The sequence below is a fragment of the Odontesthes bonariensis genome, chromosome 23, assembly GCF_027942865.1.
Source record: "Odontesthes bonariensis isolate fOdoBon6 chromosome 23, fOdoBon6.hap1, whole genome shotgun sequence".
In the NCBI taxonomy this organism is placed as follows: domain Eukaryota; kingdom Metazoa; phylum Chordata; class Actinopteri; order Atheriniformes; family Atherinopsidae; genus Odontesthes; species Odontesthes bonariensis.
The window spans coordinates 18,490,951-18,509,063 of record NC_134528.1 but is presented as its reverse complement, the minus strand read 5'-3'; the positions used below and the strand labels follow the sequence as shown (position 1 = coordinate 18,509,063).

General features: G+C 40.5%; 1 protein-coding gene across 5 annotated transcripts in view; it reads right to left on the bottom strand.

Annotated features, from left to right (window-relative positions):
- The window catches only part of LOC142374329 (myosin phosphatase Rho interacting protein), a 50,618-nt gene that overhangs the window by 13,374 nt on the left and 19,131 nt on the right, over positions 1 to 18,113 (bottom strand). For 2 of the 5 annotated variants that reach the window (XR_012768691.1, XM_075457963.1), the window contains exons 4-15: positions 13,717 to 13,868; positions 11,745 to 11,829; positions 8,802 to 8,855; positions 7,776 to 8,001; positions 6,975 to 7,524; positions 5,643 to 5,784; positions 5,436 to 5,552; positions 3,292 to 3,348; positions 3,103 to 3,171; positions 2,902 to 2,991; positions 1,330 to 1,439; positions 1,144 to 1,182 (exon numbers count right to left, since the gene is read on the bottom strand). Coding sequence is in view for 4 of the 5 variants with exons in the window: in XM_075457963.1 (XP_075314078.1) it covers positions 1,144 to 1,182; positions 1,330 to 1,439; positions 2,902 to 2,991; positions 3,103 to 3,171; positions 3,292 to 3,348; positions 5,436 to 5,552; positions 5,643 to 5,784; positions 6,975 to 7,524; positions 7,776 to 8,001; positions 8,802 to 8,855; positions 11,745 to 11,829; positions 13,717 to 13,868 (1,691 nt within the window). In the remaining variant the exon portion in view is untranslated. The remainder of the gene's footprint in view (positions 1 to 1,143; positions 1,183 to 1,329; positions 1,440 to 2,901; positions 2,992 to 3,102; positions 3,172 to 3,291; positions 3,349 to 5,435; positions 5,553 to 5,642; positions 5,785 to 6,974; positions 7,525 to 7,775; positions 8,002 to 8,801; positions 8,856 to 11,744; positions 11,830 to 13,716; positions 13,869 to 18,113) is intronic. The other 3 variants (XM_075457966.1, XM_075457964.1, XM_075457965.1) reach the window with 3 other exon arrangements.

The window sequence follows — 18,113 nt, the reverse complement described above, 5'->3', positions numbered from 1 at the left end:
GTCAGGTTAAAATGAATTGTTATGCATATATGACATGTGGCCCATCTGGGAGCCTATCCCAGGCACCATCAGGCGAGAGGCGAGGTACACCCTGGATGAGGGTGTTCACGGAGACAAACAACCATGCACGCTCACGCTCATTCCTACGGTCAATTTAGAATCACCAATTAACCTGACATGCATGCATTTTGGACTGTGGAGGGAAGCTGGAGCACCTAGAGAAAACCCACGCATGCACGGGGAGAACATGCAAACTCCACACAGAAAGACCGTGCAGTAACTAATATTACTGCCAGGTGAGAAAGATCAACCTGGAGGTCTTTTTGAAGAAACTATGTATATTTTTTAATTATTTATGACCTGCAGATACCCTGACATAAAAGCAAACAGTAAAAAACAATGATAGAGAGGATCCAAGTAAAGGCATTAAACACCAAAACATTTACAAGGCAGACAGCGGGGGTTAAAAACAGCATTGGTGATCTGACAATGGCTTTTAGCCTCGACATGAATGCAATTTACTGGAAAGACTTTAGTGGCTACATTTGCATTGTTGTTATTATTTTCACTGTGTTTTGTGAAGGTGTCAGGAGGTGTGAGGGAGGGAAAAAGGGAAAATGAGAAGGGTCGTTGCTGAAGAGTGAAAAAGAGGGATCGGTCAGGTGTCTGCAACAGAAATAACTTGGACAGAGCTGCCTTGGAGACAAATGACAGAAAGGTGTGTGACTCAGTGAATGTGGTATGTACATAGCATCATGTGTAATGTGCCGTCTGAAAAGCAATCCTCAGCTTTGTCTTTAAAAATAGAGAAAAAACATGGAGTGTGTTTTGTTTTACTCTCGCTACTTTGTCTAGTTACTCAACTTTTCTGTTTTAGTGGTTGTGAATTTGAAGTTGTTCTGTAATTACTTCCAAAGCTCACTGAGTGGACAGTCACATCACAATGACGATTAGCATCAGCCTGGTGTCGGGCAGATTATTCTAGCATGTTGACGCGTGCCTCTACTGTGGCATAACGGACGGGGAGACATTACTCAGTCACATGACGTATGGTGGAACGACAAACACGCTGGGGCTGACATTGCTGAGCAATTACATCACTGTTTGAGGAGGGGGAGAAATTCAACACACAAGCACTCCAACCTGGGCTTCAGAACGGATAGTTTCAGAGAGATGTTTTTCCTGGAAGCGGGGTTGAAAATACCAGTTGAGAGGGGAGAGAGAGAAGGGAAGAGAGGGTGAGGAGGAGACAGGAATTTTGATGTATAAAGTGAGAAAAGTATCCGCTATATCTGCCAGTGGTCGGTGTTAATCCTGGCTGGGTATTACCGGGTGACGTCGGGGGCAATAGTGGGTCGCGCATTCTTCATTATGGCCTGAATCCAATTGCGACGGATTCCAGAGGTCATAGCTGACAGGGTGCACGGTCCCTCTTTACACTGAAAACAAATAGACAGGCATTTCAATTTCAAATGACAGAGGTTGATTAAAATAACTTTTTGACAATGTTAGGGGAAAAAAGAAGCTAAGTGGAGAAGCTCTGCTGCTGTCCTTCTTTTCATTCTTGCAACCATTAAATGTAAAATGTCTCAACTTTACATCCTCGATTTGCAGTGAAAAACATTATTTTATTGCATTTTCGCTTTATTCCTATTTTTGAAAGGTTTTGCTGGCTTCCTTGACAGAAAACAAATCTTTAGACTTATTTCTCTGCTTTTCTCTTTATTTAAAAACACTTAACGAGCTCATGTCTTCATAAAACATACAGCACAGCTGTGTAAACCTGTGGAAGAGTGTAAACTTAAATCTTCAATTGCTGCCACTTTAAAGTGTAACATTACACATGGTTACATTTAGAATCGATCTGGTGTGTAAAGCTCTACACTGAAAGATATATCAAATTTTAGAGATAACTACACATCATCTTTTTTTTCTTTTCACATCAGTACTTTACAGAGTGACGAGTTACTGTTTGTGGAGTAAATCATGTACACACAGAGACCTCTAGTGGCAGACAAGCAACTATGAGACCACAAAAGTAATGTGGTTTAAGAGAGCATTGTTTTTCATTCCAGATATTAAGATTTAAAATAATCTACAGAGCAGCAAAGTTAATGAGGACAGCCCCTTCCAGTCTGACCGTGGTGTGAAGAGAGTAGATATAAATATTGGAGTCATTAATTTTGACACCAAACCCATGTTGTTCTCAGCCAAAGAGACAACGATCCTCTTGACTAAGACATCTCTGACATCCTCCAGAAGAAAATAGCTGCGGAAGCAACTTCAAGCATATGTAAACAAATTAAATAACCTTGTGACCATCGTTACCCTCAAACGGGATTAACAAGGGTAAACTTAAACCTATAGAGCACAGGGAAAGATTCCTTGCTGCCATAAAAAACAAAACAAACAAAAGCTGCACTGGAAACTGCTGTAAAATTGGCCAAAAACAAGTGAGAAAAATGTTAAATAGCAAAAGTCTTCTATGAATAAAGAACCATCTCATTCACTGCAGAATCTATGCAACATCACTGATCTGTGCGAATTCCTGTGTCTATGTCAAGGACGGAACTTTTGGAATATAAGAGGTTAGATAAACATATCGTGTTGGATGAAGGACACACGGAGGAGACCGAAAGGGATGGCAACTACAGTCGCAGATTTAGACCACTATGATGTCAGTCTCTCACCGAGAGATGACAAGTCAAGTGACATCCTTCATGTCAGACAAAGAAGCGTTTCACAGAGAGAAACGGAAAAACCTGATACCTGAAGCACATGGTGTCCGAAGCTGTTTATAGACTGGCAGGAGACAGAGCTAAAATGTGTAGACAATGAGTTTCATCTCTACTGGTGATTAACGACACGGCACGATGGATGACATGAAGAATCAACACTCACGAGGATTTGAAAGCCATAATTCCTCTGGACTGGGAACTCTTTGACATCGTAACATGTGGAAAGGTCAATCTCACCATCCAGTTCAGAGGCCTAGGGGAGAAAGAAAAGTTTAAAAACAAAACAAAAACACACAGAGTAACCAACACTCATTGCATCATGACTGTATTGATCCAAATGTGCACTCTGCGGGAGAAGTCTTACCTCCTCAGCAATCGAGTCCTTGTAGTACCTCAAACTCTGGTCTGTCAGGACAAACCAGTGTTTCTTCCACTAAGGAGGAAGAAACACATCTTTACAAAGACCAATAATCAGATTTCATCACTTTATTTGTTTAGTAGAGAAATCAAGCAACAGATGGTTATTCAATTCTTCGATTGAAAGACAAATTACCATTCCATCCTCATAAAGCTTGGTCATCCATCCTTTTTTGAAGTTTAGCAGATCCGGCTGGAATTAAGAAACAAAGGGATGTAATATCATGCAATTCAACCAGTTTAACACATTTAGCTAATAAGAGGATTTTGCTTAAACATTAGAAACCATAGGGGACAAAGACAATTACACTTCGTTGAAACTTTTTGTTTCAACTTCACTTTATCTTGCATTACTATAGAAGTCATCAAAAGGATTTCTTTATTCCAGATCAGAGTAACAATAAGAAAAATGCTGACATCTCACTAAACAGCATTACCATTTACATGCCTAAGGTAAATAAGTTTAAGTGCTAAAATGTGGCTCAACACACAGAGACTAACTGGGAGCCGGACTTTCCCTGTGAAACACAAACTGCTGCACATCGAAACCAAGCTCAAGTCTGTTTATAGACTCTAAAGTGAACCAAGTCGTCCAAAACCTAGCTTCTGCCCACTCAACAATACCTTGTTTTTGTTGAGCTTCATCAGGTGTGGAGTCACCGCCTGGCAGAGAGTCATTCTGATGGCCAACTGCCTTCAGTTCATATGTTGACAATCTGTTTCTTTCCGTCTATCTCGGGGACATGCACACAACTGAGGCTGCTTCTGTGCTGGCTATTTATAATCATCAGTAGCAGTGGTGGCAGTGGTGTGTGTATATGTGTGCACTGGAGTGGGTGGGGGGTTCTGGCAGCTGCAGCTCGGACAGACAGAGCAGCCACACGCTGACTGGATTACCCTGCAGCGCTGCTTGAGCCGACCACATTCAGACTAACAGGAGTCAGACCTCAAAAAGACACCAAAGCAACCGAAATTAGCCCGAAGGCTACATACATTTTACTTGAGAAAACTGACAAGCGCAGACTGTCATTCTCCTGACCAGGTCCCTTTATACAAACATTAAGCAAATGCCTGAACATGGCTAATCACTCATGTATCATTTCTCAATCTAGTGGACTAAATTTAGAGCACATTAAGCTATGCTTTCATGATTCATAAGTATTGTTATTACCAAATTTCCTTAATAAAAAACTAAATATGGTCATAACGAGCAGCTCGTAAATACAGGCAAGAAAAATAAATAAACAAAAAAAAAAAAAAAATCAACCTGGTACAGCTGCTGGTGCATAAGCTATTCCTGTGATTGTTTTACTGAAACAACAGATCTTCTTGCATATATATGTTTCAAGCAGGGACTGATGGTCTTTGGTTGCGTAAGGGTGTGAAAGTAATCTGCTGCTGACAGAGGAGGCACAAAAGTGTAAAGGGAAGCTGGCACTGAGGAGCATGGCACTAACTAAGCTGTCGTCACTCTGCTGATTCTGCAACGTGTGTAAGCTTACATCAGTGCAGGGATGGCATCCACTATCCAGCGTGTTTTAATTACCGAAGAGGAACTGTGGTGGGTTAAGGAAGACGCCTTTTCTTGCTGATAAAGGCACAATCAATAGCTGAAAAGAACTATCGGATATTATGTTTGTCATACAAGTGTTGAGCTAGCATTGTAGCATCCCAGGCGAGCTGGCAGGTTAAGTGAAAGTTATGGTTGTTAGCTTAAATGTCAAGTATCCTCAGTCATATTTCCTCTGTCTAATTATATTTACACTCAAGTGGTTCATATTACGTTTTATTTCCCTTCACATTACATCAGTGATGCTTCAGCAGAGATAGAGATTATCCGTAAAGATGACTCCTTTTAGAGTTAAAATAATTATACGATTTTAAACCTATTCACAATATGAACTAAACAATTCTAAGGAGAATAATCTGATATTTTTTTTAGACTTTATATAAGGTTTGTAGCTGTGCAAAATCTAAATTAAGTCCCCTTCATCTGGAACAGACATTTGTTTTGTTTCGTTTTTGTTTTTTTTACATGCAGGGGTCGTAACAACTTTGCTGAATTTTTTTGCAGGAGTAAATCGCTGCTTACCACACTATAAGCAGTTAAGAAGTGGGAGCAGATCAAAACTATGCACATTTTAGAATAATTTAATGTATCTTGAATAAAGCATATGTAAGAATAAACTCTGTCAACAGGAGGAGGCAAGTGGTTTCAGCTCCATTGCACTCGTCTCATCTTCCCCTGTTTAACGCAGGTGACATTTTTCATGCACTCACAGTCATTGACGATTCAGTGACTCTTCGGTCCAATGACTTGGCTCTTCTTAAGTTGACAAAACTGGAGCTGGACACATCGGGGGCTAAACAGTCCCTCCCTGCATCAAGTGACATCTCCTGCAAATATAAACTAGTGTTACTTTTAAGTTCACTCTTCAGAATTTACTTCATTTTACTGATTTGTGTTTAATAAAGAGAATTGCCTACATGTTTGTTATCCAGGCAGCGTCTCTCACTGCGGCCTTGTCTCTGGATTGACGTGGTCTTAGCTGAGGAATCATTGGAGCCAGCTGTGTCCATATGCTCCACGTGTTGACTTTCCTCGAACCGGCCAATGATTTGAGATCGCCTAAGTGACACAAAATGACCACACTTCTTAATATACATTGTATGCCCGACTAAACAATGAGCATAACACAAACATAACAAATCAAAATGGGCATTCTTAAAAAACAATAATAGAATAAAACAATGATGCAGCATACCATCCTTGTGGCAGAATTAGGTAACAAAACATGATCAAAGCATGACATGAAAGCAAATTTTGGTCAAAAACAGGTTTTAAATGGGATACAAGAAAATTTAGCTTGCAGTAAGCAGAAAGAAAGCATTAGATCTAAACATCCAAAGCTTTCCTTTAGGCTATAATCAAGTCCTTTTGTGATGAAGAACAAAAATTACATCCCCAAAGAGGACAATTCAAATATACAATGAAGAAAAAAGAATGCAGGTATACGACAAGAGACAAACTTTAGAAAAAAAGGAAAATGACTAGAATGATGTATTAAATACACTGCAGAGGTAGCAGCAATGGCAACAGTTGGCATTACCTTTAGGCACTGCACTTGTGAAAGTATATGTATTCAAGATATGAGAGACTAAATTTAGGGAGACTAAACCCCATGTAAAAATGCTTTAGTATTGGTAGAAAACTAAAGGAAATTAGGAATGTTTTGTATGAAACAGTGCACGTGTGTGCTCCCAGGTGGTGCAGAGATGAAATGAGAGAAAGCAGGAATCAGCGGTGACCAGCAGGGAACAGCATTGGGACAGGGGTGGAGGGGTTGGTTGAGCTTTAGCTCTGAGAAGTTCTGTTCAGAAGCCCCTGGAAAAGATTGAAACGACAAAACAAACTAGCAAGGTAGCAAGAGCAAAAGGCAGAGACTTGTAGAAAATAAAGTAACAACGTGCAATTCATTTCCCCAAGTCATTAATGTCAAACCACTGGTAAGCTAGGGTAGGCAGCAGGAGCAAAAGATTCTCAAGAGCCAGGAGTGCCTCAAAAACAGCAGCCACAGGGTGGTGCTAAAAAACTACATGTTTGAGATAATGCATGAGCTCCAAATAATTATGTAGCATGCCGTCTGAAGGTTTCCAGTTAATGCCAAGCGCTAACAACCAGTGGCTCATTAATGATAATTATGTTGCCATCATTACCACATTTCTATGTGCATCGTTTCTGGCGTGATGTGTGTTTAGGCAGTGATTTGATTCTTCAAAATGCAAAAGCAAGAAACTGAGCAGGGCACTTATTCTCACCTGCGCTCCTGTCCAAACAGCCGAGCCACCTCCTCCCTCCCAGGGCTCCGTGTTCGCGCCCTCAGCTCTTGGCGCTTTTTCTCTGAGCGGAAGGCCTCTCTGTAGCTCAGTCTGCGAGCCCGTGGCACATCAGACAGAGCTGCATACTCCCTGCCGGAATTGGCAACTCTACTTCCCCCACCACTGACACTACTAGTGCTCCCTCCACCACCACTGTGCCCCTCCCAGGTGGATGCAGCCCCACTGGGTTCAGAGTCCAGTGAGCTCTGGGAGGAGCTGATGGTGGAGTAGCTTGGGGAAATAAGTGCACCTGGAGAGGGAAGAAGGTCTTGGGAGGGTTGATGAGGGGAAATCTGGGCTTCTGATTCAGAAGTGTACCTGGAACTGGGAGCTCCTAGCGAGGAGGATGATGCTGAAGAGGACAGGGGCAGATGCTGGGGTGGCTGGGAATGATGTGCAGACTGTGGAGAAGGTTCTGACTTGGTCTTCTCCAGAGAAAAATAACCACTCTCTACTCGTACCTTTCGCCCACTGCTTATTGTGCCACGATCTGAAATATAGACACAGTGTCACTGACATGAAATATCTTGCATGTATATTGCATGTACTACATTGCATTACACATCTGCTGTGTACTGGAGTACTCATCAGGATAGGTAGGTATATTGCAATAAAAACTGATATTGTCAAGGCAAAGTGTCTGAGAAAGCTCAAGCATGAACCAAGCATTAGTTAGCTCTAACAAAGCATCTACTTCCTTTGATTCCCTTATCTAAAAGTGATGCAGTCCCACTTCCTCACCATCTTGGGTAGTGATACTGGAGTCTGGTTGGCTCTGGCTCAGCTGGCTGATGCAGGAGGCACTGCGGCTGCAGGGGATGGTGGCCCTGCTCCAGCGGCTCTCCTCCTGCCACAGGGTGGCACGGCTCATCGGGACACGCTCTGCACCGGCTATACTGCTGGGCAGGCATGGGATGCTGCCTCCACTGCTGCTGCTGGTCACCGTTACCTTAGCAGGCCCAGGCTCCTGGGTAATGGATTGGGTCGGGAAGAGTGGATGTGTAGAGGGAGGGACACAATGGGAGGTAAGGTCACAGAAAAACTACAATAAGGAACATGAGAAGGAAAGAAATGGAAGAATAAATAAATACTAAAATGGAAATGGAAAGACCTAAATATTGAAAATGTGTTTTTTTCCTCTTTCGCAAATCCTGATTTGTTTTTCCTTTTGTAAAATATCAGATGAATCCAATATATTACCTGCAAGAGAAACTCTTTTACACTCGTTAAATTATAAATTATGGAAGAACAGAGGGAGGAAGCATGGAAAGGAACAAGATATTAACAGTATGGCAAAGAACAAAGAACTTAATTTACGGCAAACAAATCTGTTCTTTGTATTCCTCTGCTTTACAGAGGGAAAAAAACACACTGACATTCTGCAGGGGTGGAAAATGTTGGAACGTTAAAAATCCTCATATATGATTGATGAGGGCGAAGTTATTCAAAGCGGTGGTGTCAACATTATCTTTCATACCTTCAGCAATCAATCAATCAAATTTGATCCAAACAAGAGAGAACAAAATTTCCAAAACAAAGCGATTCTTCTTCAATTTTTTATCCAGCCAACTCCAAATCACCATAAACATGCTGTTATGCTAAAAATCTCCCTTTCAGTATTAGAGCAGGAAGCAAAAATCATGTGCTTTTATTTCACCCTTCCCCTGGACTGATCAGAGCCCAGATTATTCATAAGGATTGAAGTTTTAAAGCCTCTGATTTTTAAAGCTGGAAGCAGAATAAAACGTTTGGCCACGCTGAACTCACTGGATGTCCATTCATGTCCTCAGTGGAAAAACACTGGCTTGGAGTTACTCCCTCCTGCCAATCACAAAAAGCCTTTGAAGTTAGTGCTTGCTAAATACCGGAGATTATTACCAATAAATGGAGAAAAAAAAAAACATTACATTTCGTCTCAGTCTGACAAAGACATAATGCTACAGAAGAACTACAAAGTAAAGCACAATTACAAGATGTTAGGGGTTTTATCGTAAAGGCCCATCACTGTGAGGTGCCTTGATAAAGGAGCACAACCCAGAAGGCAAACATGTTATTGTGCCTGGGTATTTAACAACAAGCATATGTCACCAATAAAAGTGTGCTGAAGTGGGAGGAGGGCTCTCAAGTGGAAATGTGGCGCCGACACCGTGAGGTGTGGAAAAATGCAAACCACCACACAATGGTGGATATATGCGTTAGTGACAATTTGTCATATTGTTACCACCAACCTATGAGACATTGATGGAGACTGACAGCAGATAAGTAATGAAAGCACGATGACCCTCACACATTATTAGCCCTGATTATACAGCTTAGCCTTGACCACTGCAACGTTAATTTAAGTGCTGTCCATCTCTCACGCAAGCAAATCCTGCTCTACAGCATTAATCTAAACTGTTTGCATAGCTTCATTTGTTTTACTGGGAAAACGCTGTGGCATAAAACAAGGGGTTAAAAATAGTATGAATACATTGTTTTCCAAACAGTAGATGTTGAAAGTTAAACATTAATACAGAAGAAGTTGCACTTGGAATTTGGTTGATTAATACATCCAAATTGAAACAGAATAATGGAATGTGCTGTTCAAGGAGGTACTTGAATGTTTTGAGCTTTGCTACAACTGTCGCTTGCTCTGGTGTACTGAGTGACATGATGACACTGCAGAGCCCTAGTTATTTATTAAGACCAGCACATTGGAAGAGCACTCTGTAAGCCCACTATGACAACCCATAAAGTGTAAAGTCTGTGCTTAACTTACACTAAATTACTGCAAGATATTTTTTCATTGAGATGACAAACAGAATAAGTGACAACAATAGGGATAAAAAAAAAAAAGAATAAATAAATAAAAAAAAAAAAATGAATGATTTCACATGGGGTCATATGGATCACAGTCAATGTCAGCACTATGTCACCACTGTTCCTCAGCAAATGAGTCTGTTTATGTAAGCCCAATAAGGTCGCAGCCTTATTCAGGGTGCCGTCATTAGAGGAACCAGACAATGAACTTCAGAGAATGTTTTTTTTTTTTTCACCACAAGTTTGGCCTGACCTCAGAAAGGATGTAGGAAAGAGGAAAAAACCTCTGACCCCCCCAGTGGGTGGTCTGCTTTATATCAATATATCTTGTGTCTTTATTTAACAGTAAAACCATTATCATGTTAATGGCCTTGCATATTTCTGTTTGTATAGGGACAATTCCCTTTAAGGGAGTGGACCGTCCGAAGTACATGTGAGTTTGTACTGACATAAACGCTGTATTCCATTTCCTAGGGACTTTATGTGTCTGACTGATGTTGCATGAATGACTTAAAAGACTGTGCTCACCTTGTTCTCTGGCTGTTGTAATTGTGTTTTGCTTTGTAAATGCTAACCTCTGCATAGACATCCTTAAAAACATCTGATCCACTGCCCCCATATTTTCATTTTTATCCTATAAACTTTATTGCGCTCTGCCGGGATTTTTTGCTCTGGTCCAGTCCACAAAGCATTGAATGTGCGTGGTCAGCTAATAAGCAGGACTGCTGGTATTTAGTAGCCAAGTCCCAATTTTTTTCTTTTACAGGCTTAAACTTAAATGTGTGTTTAATTAAGACTCCAAGAGCTCAGCGCTGTTAAAGAGTAAAATCTTTGTGGGATCTTACATGGAAATTTTGAGAGTTTAAGCCCTCAACTTAAAGTATTGAATGCAAGACTTCTCTGAGAGCGGCCCAAAACACACACACACACACACACACACACACACAAAGAACTCTGATTAGAGCCACAAGGTTAATAACCGAACAGGCAGGAAAAGCCTGGCAGGTGAGACGGTAGCTACTGGAAATGACAATGAAATTGAGTGAACCAGCAAATTCACATGTGAGAGGATCAGTCACACTGCTGAAAGTTACTGTTCAAAGTTTTTAAAGCAGGCAGCTACTGTCATTACCCATGGTTGTTTGCTTGAGAATAGCTTGATAGCTCTGCATTTTTTGCTGCCTACTAAGTAATGCACGTGATCCTGTTCCATGTCTGCAAAACCAAGTAGACAATGTCTGAAGTATATTGCAGGCATTACTTATAGAAACACAGATAACCTTTGATCTATAGTACTCGCAATGCCATCCAATTAAATACTTCTAGACTTTTTTGCAGCTAATAAGTGCAAATAAGTGTACACCACGCGGCCCATCGAGATGGATGCATCGTGTGACTCAAGAATGCCAATAGATATGGTGTGAAATGTTAAGGATGTTATTGGCAGTAAAAGTATATCCGTCTCTCCCATTTAGAGGGAAAAAGCTGGCACACGACGCTAAAAATAAAAAGCCTCCAATTGCATCTTTCCACAGCAGAGGTCATCCTTAAACATATATATATATATTTTAATATAAATGGCAGATAATTTATGACACTTATCACATCTGAAATAACTGATATATATAGTCATATCTACCTATAAAGTGCTACTGTCATACGAGGAGCCAAAGTGGCCGAGTATCTTTGTGTCTCTGGAAATATTTCAGTTATAACAAAGATGGCATCAAAGAAGAATAACAGATTATTTTCCAGGATTATGCAGCATTCAAAAACTAAATAAATTGTTGAAAAAATATCAAGGTTCAAATGCATGTGCCTCACCTACACTTGGCAGTTTATTCCTTAAACCTTGTTCAGAGCGAGAAGATAAAAGCATGTTACCATGGAAAGTGTGACTCAATGTATTACCTGGTGAGTGGGAGGATCAACCTTGCGTTTTTTCTTCTGGTTCTGCTTGTTGGTCCTGGGGTACACAGTCAGAGCCTCTTGCCATCTACAAATAGCAAAATTGGTCACAGTGATAGCGTAACTCCGAACACAATTACATAAACTATACAAAAACTACATAGCCGTGCTGGATCTATATAAAAAGAGGCTGAAGTTCTCGTTGGGAAAGACTAAACCATTGTGCTCGTCAGGAAAACTGTCAATCTGATGAAATGAACAAAGTAACTGCAATAACAAATAAATAGCAAGCAGCAGAGTTTCGATTTGAAAAAGGAGGAGGAAGTTTGGACAATTTTTTTCCCCTGAACATCATAGGAAGTTCAAGGCGAGCTTGGAGATCTGACAAGGAGGTAGGAGGTATATCATTCAATATCGGTCAGAGGCTACGAACAGTGAGGTGGTAGCGTCTCTGCGCTCAGAAGGGTGGGCTGTTGGCTGGGAGTTTCTGCCCATGTTGTCTGCTTGGAGAGTTCATCTGCGTTACCTGCTGATGCTGCACGTGACATCATGAGCTAAGTTGTTGCCAAGCTACAACTAGTTTGGGATTACCATTGATGAATTGAACTGAATTTAATTTGATGTAGTTACAGCTTTGGGGTGACTTAATTCGGTGGGCAAAGATTTTCGTAAGATTGGGACTCTGTGACAAAGGGCGATTGGACCTTTTCCATTAAATTGTATTCCGGGAAAAGCGAGCAGGGACATGAACCGTCAGGAGGGAACATACCTGGTCAAAAAGTCTGTGACAGATTTTGGGGCTAGGCTTTTTAAAGCTAAAATCAGTACAAAGTCTTACAGGCAGTCAGTGTAGAGAGGCAAGCACAGGAATGATGTTTCCATGCCTTTTTGTCCTGGTAATGAGTGTAGCTGCAGCGTATATAATCAACTGGAGACAATATACAGGAGCCCTTACTGATAGCTGGGTATAGTGAATTACAGTAGTCAAGGTGAGAATTGACAAAAGTGTGCATGACTGCATAACTGGTAAGTTAGTAGTTGAAAAGAAATTACCCCATTTTTAAGATTGCCTTAAGCCGGAAAATACAGGACTGAACTGAAGGACTGTGGTTAGAATAAAAAATGACTCCTAGATTCTCAGCAGCCAAGAATATCAACTCTACAAATATGCAACACAAACTACTAAAAGGATCTGACTACATTACAGGAAGCTCATGCTCCATCTTGATTTTTCCCTTTCTCATCCACCCACTTTGAAAATTATGAAATCCTTTTGGTGTGGAGAGTCACGCTCAAAGCCGTCAAGAGATGCAAACATGACGCATTTTTAAATGAACGAGTGCCCACACATCATGCCTGTCAATGAGTCAAAAAACATTTCAAATAATAAATAAATAAATAAATAAAAAGACACTCTTCTCTGTCAGTTAATGACAATCTTTCTAAGGAAACTACGGTTGTGTGATGGCCTAGAAGCAACAGATGGAAGCCAGATGATAGGAAAGTGGGAGGTGTACAGTGAAGCAGGTATGACACTGAAGAGTGGGTGTCGTGAGTCACAGTTCCCTAAGAATAGCCATGATATGTGTGCTACAGCCAGGGAGAGGGAGGCAGTGCAGAAAACAGGCACAAGAGACAGCTGAATTATAGAGAATTAGGTTTGTGTACTATGATCCGTGTGCTGGAATCTGAGAGTTTGTGCACACAGGGAGAGGGGGGATACAGAAGCAGGGAGAGGAAACAGTTCAAGAATGTGCACTGTCACTGCAGTATGAATTACAACACTCAACAAAGCACAGCCTCAAGCAGACAGCAGGGGGCAGAGTAGTTTTGGCTGCAAACGCAGTTGCGCACAACTATTTCCCTTCATCTCTGTAAATCTTATCCACTCATGTCTCATATACTGGAGCATCTTTGCGAGTTCAGAAACAACAGATCATTGTGGTTGCTATAGTAACAGACCATTAAATCTTACCCATTGATGATTTCTTTACACTCAGCCCGGATGAAGTGCTCTTTCTCAGGGGTGACGATGCACAGCGAGTTCTTCTGACCCGTCCTGGACTCGCCATCGATGACATCAGAGCACTGGTTCATATTGATTGTACCCTGGGGTAATGTGCTGGGCTGTAGGATCACAATAGAAACATGCAGAGAAAGTGTTAAGTATGGAAGTGGAACAGACGTGTCCACAAGACCCTCCGCATGGTGAGCCTTTTCAGAAATCCACCCCAGCAAGCTGTCATGCCAAGCCTGGCATGCCACACGCTGATGTAACAGCCTGTGCAAAGGCAAATGTTCTTGGTGGAGCTCACTTTGATATTTCTCCGACTTGAAATAGTCAGTTAAAAAGCAATTATTACATAAAACGCTCAAAGTATACAGTTAAAAAAAAAAAAAAAAAAGAAAAAAAAAAAGGTCCGCTTCATAAAGTATTGCTCAAGCAAAATTAATTTGATAGGAAAACCAGACAGTTGCTCATGACTATGATGGATTTAGTTTGAGATTGTATGACGAAAGTACTTCCCATCCAGTCCTGGCTTAAGTCAGTTATAATTACAGGAATAACAACACACTTTAAGTTGCTTTTAAAAAGAAATGGGACAGTTTTTATTTATTCTAATCAAAGGGTGAATGCTCAAACCAGATGGCAAAAACACTATAATGTTTATATAACTAGAACTTCAATCAAGAAGAATCTTTTCTTTATTCCAAATAAGGTTTCTTTATTGAGATCTCTGTTATTTACATTTGCTGGTGAGGGAAATGAAAGTCGTGGTCACTAACAGGACAAATTTGGGGGAAGATTTGACAGGCAGAAAAAAACAATGGGATGGTGAGCTCGACAATGAGCTCACCATCCCATTGTTAAAACCTCATATTAAGGTGAGACTCATTTGAGAGGCACTGGGCAGTTTGGCCCTTCCTCTCATTGTGGGTCAGTCTCCCAGCTTCACTCATATCACTCCTCAGAGTGCGAGTCTCTGCAACCGATTCCCCATCTGGTTGTACAGGACAAAGAAGATTTAAAGTTCTGTTATGATTCTCCTCCATTAAACTGTTTCTGCACTCAGAAACACTGGAAGGCTGATTATACCGTCACAGATAACTTTGGCCCATCACAGAAAAGTACATGATCCCATTATAGTTCCCCCATGAAAAAAAAAAATAAAAATAAAACTATAACTTAAAGGGTTAGTTCGCCATTTTGCACATTAAGCCCTGTTTTTAGGTAGTCTGGGGTGAATTATAGATGTTCTGATCACAATTTGGACATTTGGTGCTGAACGGAGCATTTAGGTATCCACTGCTGCAGCCCCCCCACCTTTGCATTGAGTCAATGACCACTCAAGCAAACAATCATAAAAACGGCATTAAACTTTCATTTGAAAAGACATGGAACTCATCGTGTGGTCAGTGGTGGACAGCGATAAATTGACCCGAAAATCGCAGCGAAATGTGCCTTCTAACAGTTGTTTTAGCATTTGGTGGACCTATTTTTCCGGACACCGTTGAATAGCAGCAACAAGACATCCAGCGACATACAGCGCGCGGAGTAATACTAGTCAAACCAATACAAATCAATGAAGACGGACAATAATGGTAATATAACTTCTCTGGAAGCGTATTTCGCGGTGATTTTCGAGCCAACGTATCGCTGTCCACCACGGACCACACGGTGAGTTTCATGTCTCTGCAAACGAAAGTTTAATGCCGTTTTATGATTGTTTGCTTGAGTGGTCATTGACTCAATGCAATGGTGGGGGGGCTGCAGCAGTGGATACCTAAATGCTCCGTTCAGCACCAAATGTCCAAATTGTGATCAGAACATCTCTAACTCATCCCAGAATACCCCCAAACAGGGCTTAATGTGCAAAATGGCAAACTAACACTTTAACAGAAGACTTTTGCAACACATGCCCACAATGAATCAAGTTTGCAATCGCTAGAGAAAATGAGATATTCAAGTAGAAAAAACTTGATTGAATTTTACAGTAAATGGCAACCATTTATGGACTTTTTTTGGAGCTGGAAGAGAAAAAAATAAATAAATAAAAAAGATCCTCAGACCTGAGGAAGGGAGGAACAATGAAAATCACACAGGCAGAGATACTGAGGGAATTTTAGGATGTTTGGTGTGTTCGGACCAAATGTCGAGCATTAAACTTGCTTTGTTTTTCCTATTTGTTTAAATACGTTCGTCAGGTACTACCCCCTAAACATCTACCAACTCCGTACATTGTACTAATGTCAAGAATGTCGGGATCGTCTGTTCCATTTATTAACAGTACAAGTTCATATTTTCATTTAGTCATTTATAGATTTTTCTGTCGCAGTGAAGGTCAGACTCGGCAGCAAACACTGATCTATACTCGTATAAATGCTGTCGGCTGTGAATAACAGCTACAGATTAATAACCTGCAGGTTTAACTTGGTACACAGTGTACTCGGAAAGAGATGCATCGCTCCAAGTGAAGCTGCTGTACACATCTCATACACAGTTTAAATGTTTTTGGACCCATTTTAGATTAGCTGTTCATGAAAATAGTTACAACAGTATAAAAAATGAGCAAGGTTTTAAAAAAAATATATATATTTTTTTTATAGTTTTTATTGAAGGGCACCCTTCTCCAAATTGGAGGAAACATTTAAGTAACATCCAATATGCAGAGTCTAAGATGTAATTGTACAAATTAACATATCAATAAATAAAATGCTGCTTTTTAATGTGTGAAGCCATTAGTCTGAAACTTATGGACTACATTACCAAAGAATGGGTTTCTTTCAGACCTTTGCTGTAGCCGTGTTTCATTTAGTCTTTTCATCCTTTAGTTTTGTCTTCTTCAATGGTTGAGTCATTGAGTTCGACTGATTTCAACACAATCAGGCTCCCTTCTTTACCTTCAGAAACTTCTGGATGGCTTTCACATATGTTTTTTTTTTCTATTATTCATCTGCACTGTGAAGCTCCCCGGTCAAACCCCTACACATACAACCACACGCCTGCTCAGAGAAGCGTCAGCCGAGGCTCCTATAAACCAAACTGACTTGAAGAACCGGCAGCGACAAGCGGCCCCCTGCTGGGTCTTTTCCCTTTGCCAGTGACTGAATGAACAAAATATCTCTTGCCCTTTACAAAGACAACTTACAACTGCAACGCCATGACGTACATCTGCAAAAGACATGGAATACCACGGCAGAAGGGAGCGATAGTGCAAACTTTATACAACAAAGGAAACAGAAAGATCACACAGATTAAAAACAAACTTTGAAGCCTGTGCTTTGCGTTTTTGGGTGTTGTCAGATAGAGCTGGACTCTCTTAAACTATGATTATCAACTTTGCACTGTACATTACTATCAGCAACAACCAAGGTGCATCACTCGAATGGTCAGAGTGAAAACTTTGGATCATAATCAATTTCAAGCCGTCTTCATAGGTCATTCTTCCCATTAGTCTAGTGTAGTTTAATTGTCATTTCAGCTTTCTAAAGAACAACGTTTCAGAAGTGGCCTGGATTCTTAGGAAGTTATAAAGGTTTCTTTCTTAACCTTAGAAATGATGAGATAACTCATCAATGTTATCTTGTGTAGAGGTTTAGCCCTTTGTATACTGCTGAGCTCACCATTATGTATATTCATTTGTTCATGTATTTATTCATCTATTCAGAAAATGTATCAAAGTATTGATTTGGCCCACTGTTGTTCCCACCATCTGATAGATTTGTTTTCGCATTGATTCCCTTCCTCACTTCCTCTCTTGAATAAATGTTGAGGATTCACAACAACAGTTTTCAAACCCAACTGCCACACAAGGAAAAAATAACTCGACCTTTTACCTGCCGAATTAATAAACGCATAACAAAAGGAATAGCTCACAGCTGTCCATGTAACAAATTAAGCCAACTTACAAATCAACTGAGATCCTTTGAAAAAGAGAGGCTCCACACTTAACTTTATCATTCTGACAGCATCCCTTCTGTATGAATGTTAACAACCTCAAATCAACACTGAAAATCTGCACTTTAAACTCAGAATTATAATAGAAATATCCCTTCAACACATTTTGGTAAACAGCTTAAATAACAAAAATTGTATCACTGTCAAAAAATTTCCAGAACAAACTGGAGTTGCAGTTACTGATCTTCCATGTACAGATTCCTACATGGGGAAAAAAAAAAAAAAGTGCCCAAAGAAAGCAAATTATTGTACACGCAAATCTGACTTTTACTTAGTCTGACTTCTAAATGACTTGCACAAACCTTGTGAGAAGCCTTCGTAATCTTTTGTTGACTGAGGGGATTTATATTTGTACAATGGAGTAAATGGGAATTGTGTAACACAGCACACTGGGAGCAGGGAGATGTTTAAAC